Source organism: Simochromis diagramma, unplaced genomic scaffold, assembly GCF_900408965.1.
Source record: "Simochromis diagramma unplaced genomic scaffold, fSimDia1.1 OVJJ01000753.1, whole genome shotgun sequence".
Taxonomy (NCBI): Eukaryota; Metazoa; Chordata; class Actinopteri; order Cichliformes; family Cichlidae; genus Simochromis; species Simochromis diagramma.
The window spans coordinates 1,054,944-1,082,930 of NW_024387523.1; the positions used below are offsets into that span (position 1 = coordinate 1,054,944).

The following is a 27,987-nucleotide window of genomic DNA, read 5'->3' on the forward strand; positions in this document are numbered from 1 at the left end:
CCTGCCATCAGCAAGCTGCATGCAGAGTAGCCCCGTGTTTACACATACGCCACTGTTACTTTCATAAAGCTTCTCCACTAACTGGCACATAAATCGCTTTTTTTGGGTAATATTTTCAGAGCCTCGCTGTGCTGTAGCTCTGGTGAGTGACGGGCGGTCAGGTCCTCCAGACCTGGAGAGAGGATCGCCATCATGTCCACCCCCAACGAATGACAATCCTCCTACAGACAGGGGTGGGGTGGACAGCGAGATGGAGAGTGACACAGATGACCCGTAAGTACAAAATGTTTGTTTGTTTTTTCATTTTATGCAGAGTTTCTTTCTGGCGTGTGATGTTTCAACGCGTACAGGGTCTTTTTATATGTTTTATTTGCTTGGATATTGAGGATTAAAGCCATAAAACGCACTACAGTCAGCTGACTTCAGTTCCTGTGGGCATCAAAGGACAAGCGCATGATTTGAAAGTGCATTAAGACCAGGAAGTACCCACTGCTGTTAAAATGACCTGGAATTTCTTAATTGTTTTTTCTTTCTTATTGTTTTAAAGAGTTTTTATTCCTGTGAAGCACTTTGAACCTTTATATATGATTCAAGACTATAGAAGTGGTTGTGAGTGTACATGAGTCCAGGAGTGCCATGGGATTTTAAGTCAACCAAGCTTTATTATTTTAACTGCACAAATGGAATTTACATACATTCAGTGCCCTGAATGACACATCAAAGGTCCTGATTGGTAGAGAGGACAACATTTGTGAGGGGGAAGATTTCTTGTGTGGAGAAAACAAATAAAACCCCCTAAAGATGAAACAAAAGCTATCAGGAGAAATTACTCCAAAAGTTTCCTGTTTATGACTTCAGCTGGACTGGGGGTGTCAACGGCTTTCAGCATCAGTGTGTCATTTGTTTTTGAGGAGGTAACCACTAATGCCATTGTGCCAAATGAGTTAGAAAGGCACTTGAAGACCAAGGGTCCCCTTTCAGAGAAAGTTTGGCTACTGTAAAAGAGCACAGGATGTTAACTAGAGATGAAGAAGAACGTGTGCTGGATTGTGTGGAACTGTCAGATGATGAGGAGTGGGGTTTTAGTTTTAGTGGGGCTTATTGCAAAAGCGTCTTCATCTGACAATAAAATCAAAATTGTCATTCATGTCATTCTGGATAGCATAAAGGGCTTTTTCTCTGCAGATGAAAGCTTGATTTCTCTTTGAAGAAAAGCTAGAAAACCACTGAGCTATACAAATAAAAATGGCCCGACTCTTTGCAAACAACTGCAAAGAAGGCATGCGAACAAAAACACTAATAATGATGTGCATGCTGACCTCAAACAAGCAGCCAAAGCCTGATTTTTAACACGTAACAAAAGTAGAGCTGAGGCTTGTAGCCTCCATTACAGCACAATCTGCATGGCCTCAACATTTTCCTGTGAAGTGCACTTTGTTCTGTTTGCCCTGTGTTAATACTTAAACACTAAAAAAAGCTCTTGTGTGTAACCTCATTAGGATAGAGACTTGAGCCTGTGTGTGGGACTGTAGCCTAGGGTTCATGTGGTTCACTGGTAATGATGCGATAAGTCGTCTCAGGCCGTGCACACAAAATAAGGAACCACAAGGATAACGTTGTGTCTTTAAAGTCTAAGCTCTTATCGATGATGACCCCAGCCCATATTCTGTGCTATCAGAGTATGTAAATATTGCTTTTGTTAAGCCGTTCTTCCAAGTGTTGGCAATGAGGAGGGGGGGGAAAAGTCATTCTAAATGATACGCTTAAAAAACAAGTTGTTTTTTGCTTTTCTCCAAAATATACAGTTAGAGTTTTAAAAAAATAGCAGATTATATGTAAGATATTACTTTTTTGAGTACAGAGGCCAACATTTATGAGTGCTGTTGGAGAAGAAGTGGAATAATCACAAAAAACAATAGATTGAATTTAAATTCAAGTGTAGAGGGTAGCCTGGTCCCCTGACCAATCAGGAGCCAGTCGACTGCCGAAGCGGTTTAGGTCTTATTTACATGCAAGTGCAGTCTTTATATCTGTCTGCTACTCACATATGAACTCAGTCACTTCTTAGAGCGAAATAGCAAACAGTCTGGAAATCTGTTTATCAGTAGCTGCTTGCTGGTCCCCTCACTTGCTGCTGAGGATATTTTATTCTAAAGTTTTTGTGTGTTTTTTTCAGAGTCTCGCTGAAACAACAGAGTGTTGTTAACCGAGGACCTTCTGTCCCTTCGTGCTCCATTTAAATGGTGTCAACTCATTTTGAGCAAACACTTCATACATAGTGTTTGTTTCCTTTCTGCGACTCTCGGTATGACTCATGAAAGCGGGTAGTAACTGTGGATTATATTAGATGCAGTTTGTCGGTATAGTTTGAATCTCCAGCTTTAAAACTCTCAAGGACTCTACACTTGGAACAGGTGTATTGAAATCCACCTTTGCCAGCAGAATTCAAAAGAAACAAACAACTTTTCTATCAGCTGCATCGGTGTGTGTGTGTTTAAGTGTGTGTGTGTGTGTGTGTGTCTGGCAGGAGTTGTATAGTCTGTGCTTGTTCATTCCTCTCAGTCTCAGGCTGTGTCTTTGCATCTGGCGGGGTTATTGCTCTTTCAGAGTGACTCAGACGAGCTGCGCGGCTGTCTGGCTGGTAGTGTGGTTATGAATGTTTCAGGGTCACTAGGCTCACAAAGGCTGCTGTCGCCAAAAGAAATAGATCAGCAATATCTTAACGTTACACTGCTTACACCTGTTATCTGCCTACATCTCAATGGAGAGGACAGCGGCATTAATAAAAACAAAAAGTCTGCACATTTAAAAAGAGCCGGTATATTAGCGCCGCTACCCTGTTTTTATGTTATTCGTTATCAGCCTCTTGTTATCGGTCCATTCCCAGTCTCTTGCTTTCTTTTTCTGCTTTTGTTCACTGCCACACAAAAGTGAAACATCCCCCTACACAAGCACATTCACACATACGCCTATAAACAGTACTGACTTTACCCAAAGTCCTTCTAGAAGAAAGTGTCTCCACTTGGCAGTTGTTCCTGTTAGCAAACACTAAGGCCCTGTCTGAGCGAGTGGGGAGAGAACCATAACTTTTGCTGCATGTAAAGAATCGGTAATTAAATCTGATTAAAAACTGGCTTAAAAGTCAAAAAACTCCAGACGTTGTTTCCGTGAAATCTGCCAAACTCCCCGACGGAAGCTTGTGTGCCATGTTTAACGTGTGGTTTAAACATGACCATGCCATGAGAAAAACACTATTTAAATTATTTAACCCTCAAGTCGCCGAGCTATTTTAGTTTTAGTAACTGTGACCTCCTTACCTTACCGTTAGTCGCAGGCTTATATTTAAGATTTTTGTTTGTACGTGTGCAGAAACATCTTCTGCAAAAGCAAATGTTGCTACGCTAAATCTGTTAGCGTAGGTTTGCTTCAACACACAGACGTGGGAAATTCCAATCAAATCAGTAGCTGTGATGTCAAAAAGCACATATATATTACCGTTGGCCTTCCCACACCAATGGACCAATTGTCATTAAAAACAATGAACAGTTGGAGTAGAGGTGAAAATATTTCCTCACATAAATTTATGTCGGGAAACTTTTTTACAGTCAAAACTACCACATCGGCATATTTACATATGTGTCTGGGGCAGTGTTGGGGAGTAACGGAGTACATATGTTATGCTATGCCCTCTCTATCTTTGGTAATTCCACGCCGGTGGAAACCCCAAACAAAACACGCATTAAGGGGCTCTAATGCCTGTGTCTCAATCTCGCGGCCCATGTCACCTCTACTTGCGGCCTGCATAATGACGTGACGAAATATTTTTAAAAATTATTGTTCAAAAAATTATTTTTGTGTTACAGGCATAGCCTCAGGGGCTACATTTAGTGTAGTCCAGTTGTAAGTAAGCTATTAAGACTCGACTGTACACCGTGTTCGTGTTTTCTCTCTGTCTCTCACTAGCAAAGTTGACCCACACAACAAAGTAAAGCTAGCCCGACACAGAACCCGGCGTATTAGCCAGACGTCCCTTTACTACGGTTCGGAGCCGCGGACCTGTTTTATATATGCGCGGAATAGTTTACTATACGAGATCGCTGCAAAAAGTGCAGCTTTACATAATGTCCACCCTACTGTTACTCATTTATATTAAGATTTAAAAATCTAGTTGGTATTGGTATGGCGAGTAACCTTCAGTAATAGTAATAACTCGCACAGCAATAGTACATTTATGTAGCTGTAAAAAGCATGATAATATATTACATTACTCTCATTGAGTAATGTAACGGAATACGTTACAAAATACATTTGGGGCATGTAATCTGTAATCTGTAGTTGAATACATTTTAAAAGTAACCTTCCCAACACTGGTCTGGGGTCATGAATTGTATATTTGGCTACTTGAGGGTTAAGAGCGAGTATCTAATTTTGAAGACTTTGTACACTGTATGGACAAAAGTACCGGGACACTTATACATGTCACCTATAGGAGCTGCTCAGCCTTCACAACATGGGTTTCATGCTGTGAAGCTCCCAGTGCACAGTTTTCATGCTGATGTTAATACCAGAGGAGTTTTGAAACTCTGCAGACTGTTGAGTCAGCAGAACGGCGGTAATTTTAACACCCTTTGCGCCTCAACACTCGGCGCTCTGTAGCTCTGCGTGGTTTGTCACTTTGTGGCTCAGTTGCTGTGGTTCCTGCAGTAATACTACCTTCATTTGAGAGTGGAGAGAGGAAATCTCACAACGCATCTTATTACAACACCACGCTCAAACTCTGCAGTGTAACCCATACTTTCACAGATGTTCGTAAAGGCAGACCTCATGGCTCTGTGTTTGTGATTTTATACACCTGCGGCAACGAAAACACCTGAATTCAAACATTAAGAGATGTTTTTACATTACTTGTTGTCCATATAGTTACTCCTTCATTAGCAGCTTAGTCCAAGTCTCAGCAGAAAACCTGAATAATTCTGCACTAATCCACATTATGGGCCACAAACACTGAAGATACAGCGAAGATACCTACACCTGCACTATAATATCGAGTTACTGTCATGAATATGAGTAGCCCACGTGTTTCCTGAATCAGCCATCGATCGGCTCTATGAGGACAACCACTGTTCCAAACTGCCTGATTGAGAGTCTCAGAGTACCATGTCTCTGAGTCAAAACTAACTTTATGTTCTTCAGCATCAGAAACAGAGACAGTACTAAACCAAATACGTTACATTTAGATTTCATAATGCCATGGTGTCAGTTATATATAACATTCCTGTTTTGGGGGGCTTTGGCATTTAAAATAATTCAGCAACACCATCAACGAGGTTTTTAACCTTTCACAAAATGACTGTGTTATCAGAGCTTAAAATGTGTTTTTCTTCATCAGATCTTCAAAAGTAACAGGAACACAAGTCTCTTTGTTTGGATCAATCATGCTTATGTATGTAACCTTCCCCAAAGGCTCAACCCTGATATTCTAATCAGTTAATAAAGTAAAAGTCTTAATTGTTATTTTCCATACGATGGTGCTGTGTTGTTTAAAATGTGCTATAAACTTGGCTTTGTTAATGACTGTTTTGAGGGGTTTTCTGTGTTATATCTTGGCAGACATTTCTTAAGCTTGTTATTCCGATAATATCTTTTTACCCCATCCTAACTCTCTGACTCATTATTGTGTTTTTTTTTTTTTTATATTTCCTTGTTTCCCATAGCTTAATCATTATCTCCATGGACACTGTAAATATTACTCTTGTGCCTTCATCTGCTTTTGTTTATTTATTCTTTCTTTTTCTTGTGTTTGCCATATTTGCCAAAAATGTTGAGTAGAAAAGAAAAAGAGAAGAAAAAAAACACCATATTCATGTAGTCACAGCTTGACACCGAGTTCACTGTCTAACAGACTTTCTGTCTGCCTGCTCACAAAAGCTTTTCTTCTAAACAGAGTTTTTTATTATTATTTCCTTTTATCTGACACCAAGTGTAGCAACAAGATTTCCTGTGTTTCCTGTCGCTCTCAGGAAAAAGTCTGAGAGTCAACACTAAACTATTATTCTTCTGCAGACGCCCTCAGATAATCTTTTCTAATACTGATAACTGGTATGTTCACATTTTAATTCTTAGTATTTCTACATTCCTGTCAGTTTCATTACTTTCCCCCTACGTCAAGTTTAATATCATAATTAAATGTTTAATTTTCCAATTAATCGACACTAAATCTGTCTTTTGTTTTTTCTCATAAAATGACCAGTCATGTCTTTTGAAGATAAGGTTAGCGTTTCGTTTACTTGTCATTATGAAACTGCTCATTCATACGTAACAAAAAACTGTCATCAGCTGCAGCAACAGCTGTAAAATCATGTTTTTCTATTGTTGTGTTGATAAAAATAATCTAATATTGTACAGTTTAGTCAGGTTTCTGTACTTGAGTACAGTGAACTCTTATCAACACCTGTACAGTTCTTAATAAATTCATTAGACCACCGCACAATGAAAGGTTTATTTCTCAGCTACACTAAATTAACAGTATTAGTAATGATCAAAATCATTTTTTATGTTTCTGTAGTGGTTGTTCCACCAGTATGTGCAATCTCTTTAATCAAAATTGTATTTTTAATACTAAAATGTACATTTTCAAATGTACTGCTTGACGAAAAACTCAAAATATAGTAATGTCCATGATTATTTTTTGATTCACATGCCGAATTACATTTATTTACACGCATTTATGAGCAGAAAAATTTGTTTTAGAAGTTAAATGTCACACTTGATTAATGTCTGACTTTTTTCTGAAACTCAGTTAGTTTTTTCTGTTTTTTCCCCCCTAATCAATACCGATATAATTTTTAGTTTTACACAAAGCTTTGACAGATTTTTAAAAATATTTCTGTTTTCTTGGTGGTCTATAAAAAATCGTGTCAAGCAATGAATGCATATGGCTTATTAACACTTTCTCATCCCTGTACCGATACCCATGCAGTTTCTGCCGATCCAATACAGTCTTTTTCACTTTCGTGAGCAACTAGAATACTAATACAAAGAAACAAAGACTAGATAGAATCAACACTCAGTCTAACCACTATCTAAAGTCACAGATTAGTTAAGCATTTGTGCATTCTATCAGATTTCTTTTTTCTTTTTATTATCTGATGCTTGTTTTCCTCTGACACCACTGCTCAAAACAGCAAGCAAACACTTTGATTCAGCAATACTTGGAATTAAAAAAAAATGCATTCAAACCATTTTTTTTAACTTGTGAAAGAGTTTATTTTTGGATGTTTCTTCCTTTGGTGATAGTTAATACTTCCAGTATTGTAGTCACAACAACAATCTCTGTTTTCTGCAATCACGATCACCTTATACTCATGGATGATTATTCCATATAAGGTTAAACAAACCTGATCCCACCTGATAGCCTCATAATCAGCTAATTTATTTATAATTTTAGTTAATGTGAGTTATATAATAATTACAAAATTTGAACTTCATATTATGAACATGTTCTGAGTTTCAGGCCCTCAGAGTACATAGAGGTGGGTAGTGATTTGGTCCCATATCTGCCATGTGTGACTGTTAAAAACTGTAACCAAATCTAAAGCCAAAATCATGTTTTAGCCCAGCATGATTTTTCTGTTAGAGACTCAAAGCAGCCTAATATAAACAACAGTAATGTTGAAATAATATTAAAAAAAAGTAAAGCACATCACTGCATTTACCATTTATTTTAACTGCTGTTTACAGCAGCAGGTCAAACTAATTCCAGGTTTATGTATGTTTGGTTGCCTTTTCCCAGAACCAGTTCAGTGACTCGGGGGGAAAATGCAGTTTCGTAGCAGAAAAAGCCGTTTCAGTGGAATTCACTGAATACAATCTCAGTAGTTAGCAGGCTTAATGATAGCGACGGTCGCTTTGAGGTGTCTGCACAGAGCTGAAACGCTACTAAAAGACAATATCAGCCACAGTCTGATCGCCCTGCTGCCCTGTGGGCAAGGGATACAAAAGTGTTTGCTGCTGAACCACAAGACTTTGAAGCCGTTTGTTTCATCAGTCTGAGACGACTCATCCACCACATTCCACCACAAACCTTTATTTCTATGACTTAATTATTTATTCATTAATTTATATCTTTTGTTTGGTTTTTTTGTGAGCAGCAAAGGGGATGTTTTAAAAAACCCAGCCTTGTTTTGATAATTAGAAATTACCACCGAGTCTCGAAGAGGTGAGAAACGTCGTGCCAACTAAATTTACAGCAGATGAAAGATACACGAAGTGGAAAAAGCAACACAGATGGAAAGAACTGCTCCATTATTTCGTGATTGCATAGAAAACTGCAGGTAACCACTAAAAAGGAAACATTTTTTGTGGTTTCTGCAGCACGACATTTCATACTGGTTAAGTGGTTACTTCATATGAAACGCCACAGTGAGCTGAACCTTCCCTTCCTGCAGCAAATTTGTGAAACAAATTTAAAACATATGAGGTGGAGGAGTGAGATATCTGAATAAGCAGGCACTACTGCATCAGAGACCCTTCTGCTGCATTGCTTTCCTGACTTGGAGTATGTAGCCACACTAGTATGCTTTTATATTTAAAAGGTGTAAATGTTACTCCAGAAAACCCTAAAACACAGACTTGTGATATCAGTGCTGACCTAGTTTTAGCTTCCATACTCTGGGATTGTGTTATAGTTAGACTGGAGACAGATTCGCTCCCTGACTGGGGCTTATCGCTCTCAGAAAATAAACATTAAAGCCAGGCTCACATATGCCTGGCGATGTAAGTCTTCTCACGTCTGTATTCATTTTACATTTTTGTGTCATCGCTTGATGATGGATACTCATCCCAGTAGGACTCTAATGTGTTGCTATATTCGCTTTGTAATGACGAATATATTTCAAGTGTCACAATTTATAGCCAAAATCACATTTTGTTAGAATGACTTTTGCCAACTTTGAGGATCAGTATCATAAGCTATGTTGAAATTTAAATAGCAAAACTGAACTGCATTTTAAATGTTCCTGTGGGGTAGGGGGCTGTTCATGAAAGGTCTCCCTTTTACATTTATGATACCAGGATCATCTTCTATCTAAAGTTATTGTAGGGAAAAATGGGAATGTCAAGGGTGGTCCTCACAAAGGAATCTCTGGTCTTTCTTTTGAGTTCTTCTCCTGTAATATTTTCTGTGTCACTCTGCTTCCTGTCAATGCAATCATTCGTGGATGGATATTATTTTTTGGGAAACTGTGGTAAAACGTCTGGACAGAGGATAAAGCCTCAGACTGAGGAATCTCCCTTGAATTCCCGTCTCAGTCAGAGTCTCAGTTTCACTTTTCTTTTTGTGTGGATGCAGGTTTTCCCCGGGTTTGGCCAACGATCCATCGCCTTCCACTGGAACCATTAAGAGACGCACACAGTCCCTCAGTGCACTGCCTAAGGACGGAGACAGAAAGGTCAGTCCGGAGTGCACCCAGTCAACCAGCAGACAAGATGTAAAAAATAGAAGTGGAACACCAGATGGTGATTGCTTGTTAAATGTCACTACAATAAACACTCGTGTCCTCTGCCAAACTTTAACCAGAGGGAAAAGGACCACATCCGCCGTCCCATGAATGCCTTCATGATCTTCAGTAAACGCCACCGGGCCCTGGTGCACCAGCGACATCCCAACCAGGACAACCGCACAGTCAGCAAGATCCTGGGCGAGTGGTGGTATGCTTTAGGGCCCAATGAAAAGCAGCAGTACCATGATCTGGCCTTTCAGGTAAACAAACAGCCTCAAATTCTTCTTCTTTCCTCCTATTTTATTACTTCTGTGCTTTTTCTTGTAATGAATTGGTTAAATGTTTTGAATTGAGTTTACTGCTAACAAGTCTAACACATTAGCCGCTGTAAACATCCAGTTTCAAGTGGCTTCTCTGTAATTATCAGATAAAAAAAAAAAACTGGGGGAAATTTCATGAGCTGTGAAATCTGCACAGCTGGTATTCAGAAACTGAAACTGCATCAACAGAAAGTTGAAGACCTTTTCTCCTCCTCCTCCTCCTCCTCCCCCCCATCTTTCTCCTCATTCAGGTGAAAGAGGCCCACTTCAGAGCCCACCCAGACTGGAAGTGGTGTAACAAGGACCGCAGAAAGTCTTTGTCAGAGGGCCGGGGTACCCCAAAGGAGCCACGGGAGAGGAGCATGTCAGAGAGCATAGGTGTGTGATGATCACCTCTAATCTGCATTTTTAAGCTAAAGGGAAAAAAACCATCTGTGAATCGCTTCGAACCTTCATAAGTTCTGCAGTGAATTTTAATACCAACTGTTGCTATAAAGCATTGTTTTTTTTAGATCTTCACATCATTTATATGTATAAAACGTATCGAGTTTGCTAGCTGTAATATAGTAATATTACGAAATTTAACAATTTTTCCAAGCAAGTCAAAAAAATACTGGTGAACTGTACAAATCCATTTCTTACTCAGGTGATTTTACATTTTCATACCCACAAAAAAAAATCACCACATCAAAATGCAAAGCAGCATGAGCAGATTATAGAATGACCCCAGTCAGCTGGCAAGTTCAGATCAGGGGCCATCAGCACTCTTACTCTCAGCTTTTTTGTCTTGGTGTGACATAAACACACCACTTTAGGTTACACCTGTGCTCTTTTGCCCCTCCCTAAAAGCTCAAACTCACTCTGTTTTCAGGAAAGACGAGTCAAAGAGAGCCGTTGTTTAAAAAGCTCCATCTAGAGGAAATAAAACTCACAATGTTTCTCTAGATGAGCCAGGGGAAGGCTGAATATCAGTATTAAATTATCACAAAGTCATTGTGATTAGGATTATTTGCTATAATGGAAGAGCCTCGTCTTCAGTATTAAAGGGATTTGCTTGTATTTTATTATAACATGCACAAAGCGTTACACACATTTGTATCAAGTGTCAGGCTTTTGTTCAGTATGGACAACAATAACTAAACCCCTCGACTGTCAGAATATAAAGGAGCGTTTCTGAGTATAAACGTATTGATTTGAAGCTGTATTGATCCGCTCCTTGATGATTCAATGTGATATTTGATCTTTGTTCTGAGTCTGCTCTTCTCTCTTCCCCAGATGCCCACTCAGAGTCCCAGGTGCTGGAAGGGAAGGGGGGAGGCTCGGGATGGCCGGGGGCATCGGAGCGTCGAGGAGGGATGTTTGGGGGGCCGTCTCACCGTCCCCGAGCCTTTTCCCAGAGTGCAGTGCACACCCTGGAGCAGAGGGAGTGGGAGAGAGACCTGGAGAAGGTGCGAGGTTGTTAATCTGTAGCTGCCAGGCAGCAAACAGACTCAGGAGATTTAAGACTGTGAAGAAAGCTGTTTCAGATCACTGGATACCACCAACTGGTTACTTACCAAACAGTGTAATTTCTCAGAAAAACACCCACGTAAATCTATTTAATGTGTCAAGTTGAGTGTATTTAACAAGTTTCTTAGAGCAAAATGCATCCCAGAGTGAAATGAAGAAGCAACAGAGTGAAGTAACTTAAAGAAACCCACATGAACTCAGCGGTTGCAGTGTTTGTGTGTGCCTCTGCACGCACACCGCAGACGTGTGTCCCTCAGACCGCAGAGCGTTTTGGCCGAATGCTGTTCAAAAGCAGTTCAAATGGACTCGCTCGGTGCTTTGTGTGAGGGCTCGAGTTGTTGCTGCTGAAAACCCAGTGGAAGCTCTGGGGGAGAGCAGCCTCCAACTTCAAAGGTTTCGCTTTCTACTTTTTGTGTGCCTTTGAAGGTATGAGACTGGTGTTTGCTGCTTCGCTCCTAATCACAGAGGAGTAGGCCTACATGCGAGCGCTTTTGTCTGAAGGCGTTCATCTGATGCCACGGGCGTAAAGAATGTATGCATGCTTTAATAATAGCTGCATTACTTCTGTCTGATTTCTTTAGAGTTTATAAACAGCACATCTTCCAACACTAACACTTTTTTCACGGGTTTCTCCCATATTTTAAGACAATCCTGTTTTCCTCCATCTCTCGGGGAAACTCCTGGGAATTTGCGTGAGTCTCAGACTTTATTGTAAATAATTGGAATACATGCATCTGTTACCAAGGTTACCTCGTCTGCCAGATTGTTTGTGAAATGCTGTCTACATACAGAATTCACACACCACATGTAATTTTAATGAGATTTTAATCCATCTGTAACCCACAACATGCATTAAGAGGTGTCTGTTTCACAGCAACATGCATCAGAAAGGTGACTTTAAAACACAGCAAAATAAATAATAATGCCTCGAGCAATGTGTGCGAGTTGCTGACTTCAGTGAAGTTGGAAAGAGGAACCTAGACCAGGATATGTGCACACATTAAACTAATGTCTAGGTCTGCTTTCTTTCATCTGTGCAAAATCTCTAAAATTAGAAACATCCTATCTCAGACGGATGTGAAAAATGAGCTCTTGCATTTGTTACTTCGAGACTGGACTGTTGTAATTTCTTACTATCATTAGGTTGTTCTAAAAGCTCCTTGAAAAGCTTGAGTGAGGCTCAGTTGCCGCAGCGAGAGTACTGGAAAGAGAGATCATATTTCTCCCGTACTGACTTCTCTTCTTTAGCTCCCTGTTGAATCCAGAACTGACTTAAAATCCTTTTTCTCACATACAAAGTCCTAAATGATCAGGTCTTGCTGTAGATTGAGAAGCCTCATAGTATGATATTATCCCAACCGAGCACTTTGTTCTCAGACTGCTGGCTTAATTGCGGTTCCTCGAGTTTCTAAAAGTAGAATGGGAGGCAGAGCCTTCAGCTATCAGGCCTCTCAGCTCGCAGTTTGGATTCAGGAGAGAGACACCGGCTCTACTTTTAAGATTCAGCTTCAAACTTTCCTTTTTGATAAAGCATATAGTTAGGGCTGGATCACACATTCCTGAACCATCCCTTAGGTACGCTGCTATAGCCTCAAGCTGCTGGGGGACTTCCCGTGATGCACTGAGCATTTTGTTCCCCCCTGACCTTTTTACACACTTTTCACTGCATCTCAGTAATGTTTGTCTTCTCTCTCCCATAGTCTGTGGTATTTATTTGTCTTTTATGCTTTCCCTTTTTTACTTTTCTCTCCCCCGACCATCCCAGGAGATGGCTGCCCTTCCCTGAACCTGATTATGTTGCAGGTCTCTTCCTGTCAGAAGGGACTTCTTCCATCCTACTGTCATCGAGTGCCGCTTATTTATCTTACAGTATAAAGCACCTTAAGGCAGCTGTTGTGAATTAACGCTATAGAAATAAAACTGAATTGAACAGTCACAACTTGAGGTTTACAAATCAATTACTCATACATGAAATATTGTAAAACCACCAAAGATACCCCTCCCCACTCATATTAAATTACACAACTAGTTGCAACCAAATTAGGACAAATAGTGATATCTCTGTGCCGTGAGAAGAATGTGCAGGGACCAAAAACACAGAGTAGTTCCAGATCACTGGTTATACTGCAGGACGTAGCTTAAAAATGATTTATTTTACATTTTTCAGGGCAAACTTTATTTAAACATTCAGTAACTTTAGTGGCACTCTGTGTCACAATCACTATAAAATACTCTTGTCGTCCTAAAAAAAAAAAAATCTCCCATATTTTGGACATAAATGTTGGCTGGTGTCATTCAGTGTCGGTGATATATTTTAGAGAAATCACTTCATGTGCCGTCTTTCTTTCTCCACTTTCAGGAGGACGGCACAGGTTTGTTTCGCGGCCGTCCACCGCCTCAGTCGCTGTACCAGGGTGGGGCCAGCGAGGACGTGACTAGCGATGAGGAACGCATGGTCATCTGTGAGGAAGAGGGAGACGATGATGTCATGGGTGAGTGAGATTATCTGCAGAGTGATTTTAGTGAGGTTACAGTTTCATAACCAGAGAGTAATAGTTTCAGTTCCCATGATGGCCAGTAAACTTCTGTTTTCTTACTCAGTGTGACTCTGTCAGCAAATACCTAATGCTTGAAAAAAAAGTGTCTCTGTCATGCAGCCCTAACACTTCAGCTGCTAATTGCTAGTCTTAAAATATCACGACCACAACAGCACATAATTCCCAGTGTAGCTGTGAAAGTCTGCAGGCAGCCTTAACAACCTTTGTCTCATTTGCTCTACAGAAGAAATCAATTCATAGTCATAGATGTAGATTTTCCAGTCAACCTACAGGATACTTCCTTTTCACTATTATAAACATGTGTGTTTCACTTCGCCCAGTAGGAAGCTGAAGACTTTTGTTGTTAAAAAAAAAATAATAATAATGACGTGACTCATAAGTATAACAATGCCTCTGACAGGGCAGGTCTCTTTCTTCGTCATTAATCTTCCTCTGTGAGCTCACGCAGCTACTAGATCTTTTGTGACACAAGTAAATATCCCTGTCACGCACGCAAACACGTGGTATTAAGAATCTGCAGGAGAGAGCATGCAAATGCAGGAAACTGAGGCAAGATTAATAAACAAAAGGCAAGGTTTAAATGGCTGATAAATACTTAGAAGAGTCCAGTTAGGTCCAGTGTTTCACAATAAAAGCAGAAATCTAAAGCAGACACATAGAAGGAAAAACCATAAATAGCATTAAAAAATGGATGTAGCCACCATGATGTCACCCACTGGTTGGTGAAATCCCACCGTTTTGGTGTGACGAGTGTGGGAACGAAAGGGTTTACAGCAAAGGCCGTTTTCACATGGACTTCTATATAACTGGAACCAGAGGCGTCACCCCCTGCTGGTCATTAGAAAGAATGCAGGGTTGAAGCTTCACTTCTGAAGTGACGTTACCGCCATCTTTTTTACAGTGTGTGGATAATACTGAGAAAAACTGAAAGCTGAGAGTGGAGAGATAAGAATACAGTGGGTATATACACAGGACTGAGTGGACACAACTGAATACAGATGAAACTAATGAGGGCGGGGCAGCAATCACAAAGGAACAATAGGCAAAGAGAACGTCATCACCAAAATAAAACAGGAAATAAGAAGAAAGAAGGAGATTGACACATGGACAAAACAGGAGACAAAGACAAGGAAATATGACACACTTTGAAATAGAAGAAAGAGTATCAGTTAAATCGAAACAGGGAACATAAAGGAAAGGAAAAGGAAAAAAAGACCTGACTTAGAATAGAAAGAATTCATTCATCACTGAGGTGAATACGGGACATAAGCACAATTAACAAAAGACCCAAAAGAAGGCAGAGTAGTGAATCGTGCCTGCGTGTGTGGATTCAGCAGGTTTATGTGAAATAAAACAGGAATAAACAAATCAGAAATCCTCAGAGCCTCTGTTCTATTTTTAACTGTTATGAACTGTAATAAAGACATTTCAGCCAAAAATTCATGAAAAAGCCTTAAAGCGCTGGATGCTCTAAATGTTCTGACACATGAGACTCAATGTGTCCACCACTCGCAAACATCCAAACAAAATCTAAACCCATGAAAGGTTTGAAGTGTGCTGTGTGCGTTTTGTGCACTTGTGCCGATATTTTTTGAAGAGAGTAAATAAGAAAGAGATCAATGAAATTGATAAGGCTAAAATGTTTTGTAGGTGAATAAAGAATAATTATTCTAATAATAAAAGGGGTTGTGTGATATTTCACCCTCAGAAGATTCATGTCCTGAAGGCTCCATCGACCTCAAGTGTAAAGAGAGGGTGACAGACAGCGATGAGGATGAACCAGATGGACAGGTACGTGCAGGGTTTAAAGAGATGTTCATTCAACATGTGTTTGTCTTATTTGACTTGTTCTTGGAGTCTGTAAAGTTTGAAATTTAGCACAAAGCTCTTTCTGTTTGATCGAAAGTGATTCTGAGTCATCAGCGTTAAATTAGCATCATATTGTTGGTGCTTTATTTTAAGCCTTTTTCTGCATTTCTTTATTCCCATCGAGCATTAAAAACCCACAGACTTTTCAAAGTTACTGTAAGTTGAGAAGAACTTCACATATTAACTTTCCCCCTTTGATCTCTGTGCTTCTCTCTTCCCTCCAGCATGGCTTCCAGCCTGTGGCTCGCTCCTCTCTCCCCTCCTCCTCTCCCTCCATCATTCACTCCGACTCCTCCTCGGCTAAAGGGAACGGTGGCGGTAACGGAGGAGGTCCTGAAGACGGGTCAGAGAAGAAGAGAAAGAGAGGCGCAGATGGAGGAGAGGATGAGAGCGAGGGAGCCCTAAAGACAGAGCAAGCGGCAGCGGGTGGAGGAGAAGGAAATGGAGGAGGTGGGCAGGGTGTCTCCTCTCTCTCCATCGCCCAGCCTCCTCCACCGCTGGCCCAGCAGAGTTTGACCCCGGTCGGCGTCCGCATGGCCCCCACGATGGTGACTAACGTTGTGCGCCCCATCGCCAGCACGCCCATCCCCATCGCCAGCAAGCCGGTGGAAGGAGCCATCACCCTCAGCACCCTGCCACAGGACAAGAAGGCCACTCTCCTGATTGGGGGTGGAGGTGCTCAGCAGCTGCCGATCACAGCAGGGGGTGGGTACCTGTCGTCCTCCTCCCCTGGTCCAGTCAGTGTAACCCCTGTAGGAGGCAGCAGCCTGCTCACTAGCCTAGGTCTGGGACCCGCTCAAGCAGTGGAGCTCCTCTCCCTACACATCCAAAGCCCCCTACCTGTCCTCCAGCTCCACCCCACTGCTGCCACCACCTCTTCTCTCACACCTCCCGCCTGCCCCACGACCCCGGGACAGGCGCAGTACATCCTGCCCACCGAGAGCCCCTCCTCCCCTCAACTCACTCACCAGCAAATCCTCTCCCTGCCCGCAAATGCCGCCCTGGCCAATGGCGTGCACTCGGGGGCGGGAATCAGAGTCAGCCCCGGGACTAGAGGTGAGACAGAGAGCAACAATTGGCTGAGAGAGAAAAAAAAAATGGCAAAAAAGAGTAAAAATGTCTTTCTTTGATTTTTCTTTCTGCTGCTCTTCCCTTCACTACAGTAGATTTGATTGGCTTACATAAACGGGAGATACATGATTGACATGAGTTATGAGTGCCCGCCGCCCGCCCACGTCCTAATCACTCTCTGTTCATAAGAAGCAACAGGACGTCATTCCACCTTGTTATCAGCAAGGAATTTCACTAGCATCTGTAGCTGAAATGTTCCCTCCGTCTCAGCGTGTCTCCACCCACCGCCGCTCCTCTGATGTCTTCACCTCCCCTCTTTTGACTCGATTCATCTGTTCCTCACGCTGAGTGATTTAATTCTCTCTCTCTCTCTCCCTGCTTCTCACTAATCAGTCCAAACCCAGTCGCCAGTCTTGCAGAGCAAGATGTTGGTTCCCATGGCAACAGTGAGAACCGGGTCTACTCCTCCTCATCCTTCCATTTCCCTGGTGGCTCCGCCTCTTCCCGTGCAGAACGGCCCTGCGACAGGAAACAAGGTAAGAACACGGTGTCAGAGATAAATACCTGCCAGCCCGGTGGCTCGGAGCAGCAGCGACGTTAAAACCCGAGTGAGGCGACAACAAAGCAGATGACACGAGGACATCCACGCGTGTTTTACTCATCTGATTTGGAGCAAAATTTTCTTTCTGAGTAAGAAAATTAGATTCACACATTACAAGCGGCCTTTTACTCTTATTTGTGAAGTTGTGTTGAGCGTTATTTAAATTAAAAGATCATAAAAACTCCACGTGTAGAATCATCAGTCAAATCTGATGTCAGAGTGCTAAATTTGCTACAAAATGAGGTTTTAAAAAGCTTTCTTTCCTCTGAAAGTGAAACTTCTACCTCTTACTTCAGCCCTCTTTGTGTTGCAGACTTAGGGTATTTTTCAAATCAGAATAATTTGAATGCCATGTCTCCTTTTTATAATATCTCTTTCAGTGCTCAAGGACACCCGATTTGTATCGTTAATCAGGGGACCTATTAAGCTGATTTCCATCTCCATGTTTCTTTCTTGGACTTTATTTACAAGACAACTCTTATCTTATACTGAGTCAGTTCATGCACCGTCTGAAAGAAGCTATTTTATCTCTGTGATGACCATATAAAGATATCAAGTCTTTTGACAGATCTCTATAAACTTTTTAATTAGATGATGGTCGTTAACATTAGTGAGGGGGCTGTCACATTGTGGACTCCAGCTTTGTTTCTAATTCTTAGGAAGGAATTAAACTTTCTCACAAGAACAGAAAAGTTTAGTAATTGTGCTTTCACACCGTGACCTGAACTGAGGGCGAATTACATGTACGCCATTGCTTTCTTTGTTTTTCGAGCTCAAAGGTCTGCTTGAGATGTTGTTATAGGCTCAGAAACCCGGCTTTAATTCTTTTGATTTCTCACAAAAAATAGATTGTATGTTTATAGCTTTTAAATACTGGATACATGACAGAGAGATGATAAAATGTGAAACCTGTTCTCTAAAAAACTGAAACCTGGTGAGGAATTAATGGTGTTTTTCTGATTCCCCCACTCCAGATCATCCAGATCGCTTCCATGCCTGTTGTGCAGACCAACGTCCACCCTAGCGGTGCAGCAACAGTACATCCTGGGAGCCCCTATCCTGTTTCCATGGCAACGGTGATGACTCCCGGTGCTGCGCCCCCACAGACCGTTCTCCTGACCTCTCCACCCACCAGGTCAGTAACACAGGCCTAACACCTGAAAGACAAGCAAAACGTGCCCTGACTAAACTTTACTGGACTAATGAGTGAGCTGGTCAGAAAGGACTCAGAGACACTGGAGTTCAACAACTTTAAAAGATGCTGTCAGATATTGATTTTAGCTGGGTCATGCCATCGCTTAATGTGCTGCAAATGCAGATAAAGAAAGTCAACACTTTGAGCACGATTTAATTCTCCATTATCCCTTGCAGCCATGTGAACTATGACACCAACTATAAAAAGCCTTACACTTTGCAAAAGAGAACTGCTACATACGGAGAAGTTTCTGAAAGTTTCTTTAAAGCTGGAATCATGACTGAGTATTTTATAGACAGTAAACAGATTTACACCCAACATTTAAACCATATTTATTAAAACAAACCCAATATTTATCTGATCCAGCTGCAAATAAATATCTTCTTCATACAGACTGTACAGGGGATGAATTTTGACTTACGTTTTAAGTACTGTTAGTGTCTTAAGTTATGTAACTACACAACTAACGATACAACTAATGAGACAGCAAGCAGCTAACTGATCCAATTTTAGAGCCTTCTGGAGAATTTTAATGCATTTATGCAACACATCACATGGTTTGCTGTGCAATTAATTATACTAACAGACTGTGTGAGTTAGCTTTGGTGAGTTAAATTCTAGTATGCTGTTAGTCTGTTAGCAGATATGTGTCTGTGCATTGCAACCATACAGTTCATGGATGCAACTGTCTATTCAGTTACTTAGCTCTCCACTCGCTTGTCTTGTAAAACAATAACAGGGCTAAAAAACAGCATGGCAGAGGCAGGATAAGAGGGCATGAACACAGTCTGACAAAAAACAGACACGTTAAATATACACAGAGGGCTGACTGGGTAGCAAAGCAAAGGTGAAAGCAGTTAAGAAAGGCAAGTCAGACAATCAGGAAAGGAGGGAAAAGTAACAAAGGCAGGAAGTTAGATTGCATTAAAACACACGACTAACCTAACTTTCAGAGTAAAATAGGCCGATTACTCACTGGCAAACATGAAGTCAAAGTCAGATAACGCAGAAGGAACTAGAAAACACAAAACCGACAAATTAGGACCATGATGCCGGTGGCTACGACCATCTTTTACGTACGCTAATCATTTTATTATTATTTTATGTATTTTTTCTGGTCACTACTGATATGGCTTTTTTCTCGTCCAGGATCACGTATGTTCAGTCAGGTCCAGGTGTCACCACGGCAACGCACCAGCAGGGTCCACAACCCCCTGGTCCTGCATATCTCCAGTCTTCTCTGGCAACCCTGGGCTTCACCGCCATCGCCCCAGCTCCACAAACCCTGGTTCAGCCAGTCGTTGGTCAGCCTCCGCTACTCGCCCCAGCTCAGCCTCTAAGCTGTCAATCACAGAGCTCTCCGGGACAGACAGCGGGCACCACCGGTCGTCAGGTAAAAAGAGATTTGCACAGTATCAAATATCACTGCACTGTAGAGGTGTGTGAGAGAAAGTAATGATAAAGATGTGAAAACAATTACAAAATCAGTCTTCATGTACATGTTTAAGTACCAGACTTCTTCTAAAACAGACCCCAGACAGTTCAAAGTGACTGTCTCACTTGCTGAAGGACTTCAGGGTGGTAACGCCCTCCTGTTTGTACTCCACATCCATCACTGCATTCTCAGACATGTCGCCATCATTGAATGCAATAATTAGAATTCATATTAGAGAGGAAAATCAATAATTACTCAGTGTGGTGCACAGAGAACAAGATGCACACTGTAGGCTTTGTAGCCCCTGTTTTGGATGAATTCCCACCATCTCTCTCGGCAAAGTCTAAGTCACCACAATCATTAATCCCGTATTTGGACGTGGCTGTTAATTTTAGAGAAAGAGAGGCCTTATTCTAACTGGAAACATCACAAACCAGTATGAGATGTGGATTTCCAAAGATCAAAAGGCTCAGCGGGTGAATAAACCCACCCAAAACATCACAACATCACTGGGATCAGTGAACCAAAAAAAGAAACTGTCCAACCTGCTGCCATCTGTCAAGCAACACAGAAATAAAGTAAAAATAACTATATTAACCCAACTTAAGTAATTACTAATTTATTTTATTAAAATGCTAATAAAAAAAAGTACTTCTGTAACTCGAGGCTGTAGCTTACTTATACCACTTTGCGTTGCCGTCGAAGTCACTGCTATGTTTTGGTTTTTCTTTTTAAAGCACACACTACAGACTAGTTTTCCTCACTCGCCAGTGGAATATGAAATAGTTAAACGTCATCCGAGCGCAAAACAAAACAAACACACAGTAATCAGCCTCAACACTAAGCCCACTGACAGGTGAAGTGAATTAGATCATCTGGTTACAATGTGATGGTCTGCTGGGAAACCTCGTGTTCTGGCACAGTCCACAAAATCTTCCCGATCAAGCATCAAAACAAGCTGGACATACAGATCCCAAAAGTATCGTTGCCATTGTCCAGGAGTTCACGGGACGCCAGCAAGGACCCGGTGCAGGGAGGGGTCAGACCTGTTTTTGGCAGCATCGGGTGGAGTGTCTTTTCAAACACTGTTGTTGTTCACTTCAGTCTAGTTCACCCGCTGACATGCCTGGTTTCCTGTTTCCTTCTTCAGGTACTAACTGCCATCTACCCTGCACCACCCGTTGCTCTGCCCACTGGCGTGGTCTCAGTGACGCCTGTGCCGCCTGCAGGGGCGGCTCCAGCTCAGGACGTGGCGAACCCTCCCTCTCCGCTCGCTGTAGGGCTGCAGGGTTCAGCGGTGGCGACCCCTCACCCTGGCATGGGAACAGAGGTGGAGGTGAAGCACGAGAGCCAGCTGGATGCTCAGAGTGACGCTCAGGGGTTGTCGAGCTGTGTCACCAGCTCCTCGATGGGCACCTGTACAAGCAGCATCATCGCAGGTAACGGTCCACTGATTTAGAACACTGGTGGATTTATTTGTACTTATCTTACAGTGTAGTGTGGGCTTCATCAGACGTCCACTTCTAAAGGAAAATTACAGCAATGTGCAAGTTTTTTAACTGGATAAGTAATTTGGTAAAAATGATCTATTTTGTGTTTCAGTGAAAAAAGAGGAGGACACCACTTTGCGCATCAAAGAAGAAAATTTGAGGGATGGATATGAGAGAGAGAGACAAAGTGAGATGGACGACGAGCGAGAGAGCTGTGAAAAGAAGCGAGGCAGAGAGACGGAGAGAGAGGAGCTCAGCACGGGCAACAGCAGCAAAGAGGTGAACAAAGCCGCATGGGGCCTTCACTCTTACTATAATAATACTTTTTATATCTGAAGTTTTTATCTGTTTACCATATGTTTCTCCGAGAGAATCAGAATCAAATCAAAAAATATCTGTGAACGATACAGATTCTTTTTCAGAACTTGTGTGAAGTGATTTTGGAGGTTTTCACAACATATCACAATTTTGAAATACAATTAAGAGATTTTTGAACAACCACAGATCAAATCATGGTAGTCGAGATAAAGCGATCATTTTTTACGTTTCACTTTTCTCCCACGAACCGAGTTCCCCGTCCTAAAAGGCCATGCCAGCTCCAGATGCTGCCTTCATCTACCACTATAAAATTAAAAGGAGGACTGGTGATATTTCAAACAACATATAGACAGATGCGCCTTGAGATTTTGGCTCACCCTTCAGTGTGCATTGGGAGTGTCTGTAAGTCATTCACTTAGAGGAAGTAAAATGTTTCGACATTTGAGCCTGAGAGAGAATCAAAACTGTTGCAGCCGCTTTTGTCTCTGAATTGCATCAAGTGTCCGTCATGCAGTCTAATTCCAGCAGCTCTCCTCTGTCATCCTGCCCCCCGTCCTCCACCACAGACATCCTGCAGTGGAGTTCCTTGAACTTTAAACCTTAAGTTATTACAATTTTTGGCCAAAATAATTCTGCGTTCACAGGAGAGTTAAAAAAGTTCCTCATGTCCTCAGAAACAACCACACAAACAGTACAACCTTTAACAGATGAAAACCTCGCACTCTGTTCCCAGGCTGGACCTCGTTCCCCACCTCCACCACTACCCTCAGGTTTGGACCCCCCTCCTCCTCCACCTGTAGAAAGAGATCCTCCCTCTTCCTCAAAGAAGACCAAGTTTCGGCCCCCGCCACTCAAAAAGACGCCTGACTCTCATGACAAGTAAGTGGGCTGACAAACCTTTATGTCAGAAGACTCCTGAGATTCTAACGTTGCTTCTTATATTTTCTACAACTGTGTGGGTTTGTTGGTTTAAGCAACCTCAGATTCGGACTGTATAAACTGATGTGAAACAGGTAAGTATGCATTATAATGAAGCCAGATTCCATCTTTGGCTGCAAGAAAAGCTTTTATTAAAGTCCAGATCTGCTCTCGCCGTGGTCAGACTTTAGTTTCATGGAATCGTTGCCAAATCAGAGAAAAATAAGCCAAGTCTGCCAGCTCTTTCTGGCTTTCTGGTCTTGGTAAAAATAAAAAAATAAAAAGACTTCCTTTCATTTTAACAGTTTACATATTTTCAAGCTGAGAGAGCGCATACAACAGGAATGAATCTTATGTAATTTTGGCAGCTTGAAGGGAAACTAGCAGCACCCTGGACAGGACTCCATTTGTTGACTTTATTAATGAGCACTCGTTTTAAAGCGTAGTGGCATCCAGGTCTGTTTTTAGTGCACGGCCAAACCTCCAACTTTCTAAGATTATGGTGGAAACTCTGTTTACTGAATGTGAGTGGGCAGAGTGCTTACTCTTGATGTTCTTTATTTAGATGGTAGGAAAGTAGCATGGAAGCCGCAGAGGCAAGAAAGTCACGGCAGAACTCGGCCTTAAGGAATGCGAATACATTCAGAAGTCGTCCCTTGATACTTGAACCACCGCACAACTGGACTGTGTTTGTGTGTGCAGGCTCCTCTCGGAGACGTACTTTGAGGAACGCTTTGCTGAGCTGCCAGAGTTTAACCCAGAGGAGGTCCTTCCCTCGCCCACTCTGCAGAGTCTGGCCACCTCACCGAGAGCAATCCTGACCAGCTACCGCAAGAAGAGACGCAACTCCACGGGTACGAGTCAGAAATTCAGAGATGACTCCAAACTTTAGATCTGAACAACTGATATCCTGTGGAACAAAATCCCCACATTCAAAGTCTCTGTTCTTCCTCTTTTCCTTTGCTTGCCTTTCATTATTCCTCACACGTCCGTCTCCCTCCAGACCTTGAGCTGACTGGGGAAGACCCGAGCTCCCCGAGGAGAAAGACTCGTCGCCTGTCCAGCTGCAGCTCAGAGCCCAACACCCCCAAGAGCGCCGCCAAGTGTGAGGGAGACATATTTACCTTCGACAGAGCAGGTATGACGTGTACGGCACCTACAACCTATCGAGAGATGCCGAGATGGCCTGACGCTGGTCTGATGGACCTTTCTGTGAAACCAGGTCCAGAAGGCGAGGTTCCCCCGGGAGAATTGGACAGGGTTTCGTACTCGTCTCTGCGCAGAACACTGGATCAGCGTCGGGCCCTCGTCATGCAGCTGTTTCATGACCATGGCTTCTTCCCCTCAGGTAAGCTAACAGTAGATAAGACATGACGTCACAGGAGAAGCAACAAACTAAAGCTAGAATCATTATGTAGTGCAAACCTGTTAATAACAAAAGCAGTAATGATGAAAATATGTCACAGCTGTGTGCTTCCACCAACAACTTAAAAAGCAAACTCACTGTCAGACTGAAGCAAGAAAAGAAGAATTTGCATTTTTCAAATTATTATTTAATTATTTATTTAAGTGGGAGTTTCCATCGCTATTTTTTCAAGAAAGATGTTTACAAAAACACAGACAACACAGTACAGACACTTAATACAAAGAAATACACCACACTTCAGAATAATCAGATAAATTACAGTCCAAATAAATATAATCCTTTAAAACGCTGTAATGAAATAAGAAAATGTAGCTTCATACATTTTCTTATTTCTTAGCTCGTCCCATTCGCAGGCAGCAGAGCATTTTAATGTGTGTATCAGAGGTCTAGCTAATGTTAAAATGTCCCGTGAATGGACTTTGGTATGCTATTTAAACGTCACAACAAGTGTGCGGAGGTAAACCTTCCCACTTTTTTATAAAAGATACAATGATGAGTGAGAAAAGCAGCAGTCTGTGACGAAGAGAATCGAGGGGCTTTCAAAGTGCACAAATGACATAAACATAATTTCCTTCTCACTCTCCTCTCTCCAGCTCAGGCCACAGCTGCCTTCCAGGCGCGCTACTCAGACACGTTTCCCAACAAGGTGTGCCTGCAGCTGAAAATCCGCGAAGTCCGTCAAAAGATCATGCAGACGGCCACGCCAGGAGCCCTCGAGCCCGGAGCGTTGGCCGAAGCCAGCCCCGCCTCTTCCCACAGCTCCTCTTTTAATCAATCAACCCGGGAGGATGCAGGGATGGAGCAGCAGGGAGACAAAGGGCGGAGCCCCGAGGAGCCAAAAAGCGAAGGATCGTAAGCTGGAGAGGGCGACGGAGCAGAAGAATGGAGGAAAGACAAAGAGGGAGAGAGAGGAGTGCGTTAACCAGTGAGGTCCTATCTACTGGCGCTAATCTCCATCAGACCTGGGCAGAAATGTGGAATGTGGTCACAAATAATTCAAACTACTCAAGGCGCGCTTGGATCATCTAATCAGACCTTTAAAAAAAAAAAAATCAAAAAGCCTCAAATATGGTCAAATCACATGCAAGTCACGATGAGTCAAGTGCTTCTTGTATTGTTTTCGCTGTTTATTTTCCAAGTATCCAGAATGTCTTTAGTTAACCCTTTTGCCCGGGTCTGCTCTCAGCACATTTGTACAGTAGTTTGTAGTTTGACACACAAACTCTATCTCTCTGGCAAACACACACATGCATACAGACACACACACCAGCCCTGGTGCATATGTAATCTCCAGCATGCACATGATCCCACAGAAACACGCATACACGCTTAACAATCAGACTGTTACTCTTGGTTGGCAGCCCCCAGGAGTTGCTACCAAGGACCACGACACACAAAGGCACTTTGTCACTTATTGTGCAGATGCAGTTTGCTGTTGCCAGCCAGCCAGCCCTCAGATGCCATTGACTTGACCTCTTTCTCGTCCTCCCACTCCTCAGCACAGTGGTCAGGACATAAAAACACAACCCCAACGACCTCCACTGATATTCCACAGCCCCTCGATGCTGCAAGACAGACAGCACACACACATACACAGTACACACACACACACAAACACGCGTCCGTACAGCGTGAGTACACAAACACAGTCAAACACCACCACCAACCCCGCCCCTTGGTCTGACCAAGCCATCGGCCTGCACAGTTTTTAGTGATTGTAGTGAGAAGAGAAACTGAAAGCATGAAATTTTATTCGCTCCTGAAAAGAAAAACAAAACAAACAAATAAAAACAAGAAGGCAGGAGTCGTGATGTAGTGTGACCAATCTTTGCACCTTCAGTTTATTGCCATTATGAAAGACTCGAGTCCTTACTGGCGGGAGCTGATGATCTATATGTCTGTATGTCTGCCGGGGGTCATGACCCCCAAAACCTGTGCGAACAGGCACCATAAAGAGATTATGTAAAGAGACTTTTAGGTTGTGAGGCTTTGAAGAATCAACGTTAAACTCGACACCGACCAGCTCCCAACAGAGCACGGAGAAAAAGGGCGGGAGAAGGAGAAACTGGATGCAAGATTCATATTCCAACGATGGGAAGACGTGATAGCGGTGAATACGGACAACATGACGAGAACCAAACTTCTCTGAATCCCTCCCCCCTCCCTCCCCCCATGGATATGATGTTGCTTTCTCTCATTATCGTGGAAATAACCAGTTTTAACGTGGCCTGTTTTTCTCTCTCGTGGCTCTATTGTGTTTCTTCTCCAGCATAAAAAAAATAATAACAACAACAACAACAAAACTCTGGACAAATAAGGGGACAAAAATCAGCGTGTGCCCCGTCTCTCCCCTCCCTCCCCTTCCTCTACGATTTCTCACCAGACACAGAAGCGGGGGAGCAGGGGCGTTTGTCGTTTTGTAAAACGTTGAAATCAGGTGTTTGCACAATTTGTGCGGCCCTCTCCGTCTGGGGGCCGCCACAAGTTAAATCAGGAAAGTATTGTTTTTAGAGATTGTTTTAGTAGTTAAAAAATAATAACTTGTTCCTTATGTTATCAATCACCCTTTTCCTCCTTCCCTGCTTTCCTCCTCAGCCCTCTCTCTCTCCTTCTCCCCCCTTTACTGCTCTCCTCCCTCCGACCCTCAAGTGTTGTCTGAAAGTGCCCTTAAGCACTGGTCCCGGGTCAAGCGCTATGTAGCTCAGGATGGTTCTGGTTAGGGTTAGTTCAGGGAAAGCGGATCCTAGACCAGCACTGGAGGGCAGTCTCCGGAGCCCTCCCCTTGTCCCTCTCTTCTCGACACTTTATCCTTTCCCATCAAATGGTGCAATAGGACTTTTTTTTTTTTAAATGGGTGGGTTATTTTTTTTTTTTTTCGGGGCAAGGCTCTGTGCCATAGATATTAAACCCAGTCAGACAGTGAGAGGGATGAGCTGTTGTCTATAAATATGGTATAAAAGAAAACAAAAAAGAATCACGCAATTATTGTTCTTGTTGAAGCGATAGAAAGTATAACTTACTAAAAGTCAAAGACAATTTTTAAATAGCACTTTTTGGCTCTTTGCTTCTCGAGTGAAGAGTGGGGGTAGTTATTATTATTATGGGTATCTCTATAATTTCTCTGTATACAGTTGGATGTGTGAAAAACAAATATATATACCGGTATTTCCATATATGTGCATTTAGGTCTGTGTTTGGGTGTTGTGTGTATGTTTTGGCACATGCAGGTAGCGTGTTATCACGACCAACCTCTCGTTCTTTCACCACACAGCAACATTATCAATAGTATATTTTTCATTGTATCTACATTCTATATTCTACTCTAGAGACAGTATTTTTATAGTCACCATGACTATTTTGTCTGCCATCTTGACTGTTATCAAACCCAGTTGATTCAGGATATATGTGAAATATATATATATATCTATATATATAGATATGTAGATATATCTATATATATATATATAAATACACGCAGGTAAGAAGAAGACTATCAATTCACATTACTTTGGGGTTAGGGCTGTAAAGTGTCTGTCTGCATGCATGTGCAATCACATGCACGCGTGCACACACCCACACAGACATATGTGCATACACACACGTATGCGTGTACACTGTATGATTGTGCTTAAAAATAAACTGTCCTTACTTTGGAGAAGGAAATTTTAGGATGAGCGATGTGAGTGTTATCTCATAAGCAGGCATGTTGACCATGTGCAATATTTCTAAACAACAAAAAAAGACTAAATATTGAAAATATTAAAGTTCTAACACAAC

The 27,987-nt window shown here is 42.1% G+C and overlaps 1 protein-coding gene across 7 annotated transcripts in view; it reads left to right on the forward strand.

Annotated features, from left to right (window-relative positions):
• The window catches only part of cica (capicua transcriptional repressor a), a 59,733-nt gene extending 31,746 nt beyond the window's left edge, over positions 1 to 27,987 (forward strand). For 5 of the 7 annotated variants that reach the window (XM_040020894.1, XM_040020893.1, XM_040020889.1 and 2 more), the window contains 18 exons: positions 120 to 273; positions 9,350 to 9,449; positions 9,578 to 9,760; positions 10,072 to 10,198; positions 11,096 to 11,268; positions 13,689 to 13,821; positions 15,596 to 15,678; positions 15,981 to 16,812; positions 17,221 to 17,363; positions 18,403 to 18,563; positions 19,773 to 20,016; positions 21,209 to 21,497; positions 21,661 to 21,827; positions 22,600 to 22,745; positions 23,487 to 23,638; positions 23,788 to 23,922; positions 24,007 to 24,132; positions 24,804 to 27,987. In XM_040020894.1, coding sequence (XP_039876828.1) covers positions 120 to 273; positions 9,350 to 9,449; positions 9,578 to 9,760; positions 10,072 to 10,198; positions 11,096 to 11,268; positions 13,689 to 13,821; positions 15,596 to 15,678; positions 15,981 to 16,812; positions 17,221 to 17,363; positions 18,403 to 18,563; positions 19,773 to 20,016; positions 21,209 to 21,497; positions 21,661 to 21,827; positions 22,600 to 22,745; positions 23,487 to 23,638; positions 23,788 to 23,922; positions 24,007 to 24,132; positions 24,804 to 25,066 — 3,611 coding nt within the window. In that variant the 3' untranslated portion in view covers positions 25,067 to 27,987. The remainder of the gene's footprint in view (positions 1 to 119; positions 274 to 9,349; positions 9,450 to 9,577; positions 9,761 to 10,071; positions 10,199 to 11,095; positions 11,269 to 13,688; positions 13,822 to 15,595; positions 15,679 to 15,980; positions 16,813 to 17,220; positions 17,364 to 18,402; positions 18,564 to 19,772; positions 20,017 to 21,208; positions 21,498 to 21,660; positions 21,828 to 22,599; positions 22,746 to 23,486; positions 23,639 to 23,787; positions 23,923 to 24,006; positions 24,133 to 24,803) is intronic. The other 2 variants (XM_040020895.1, XM_040020896.1) reach the window with 2 other exon arrangements.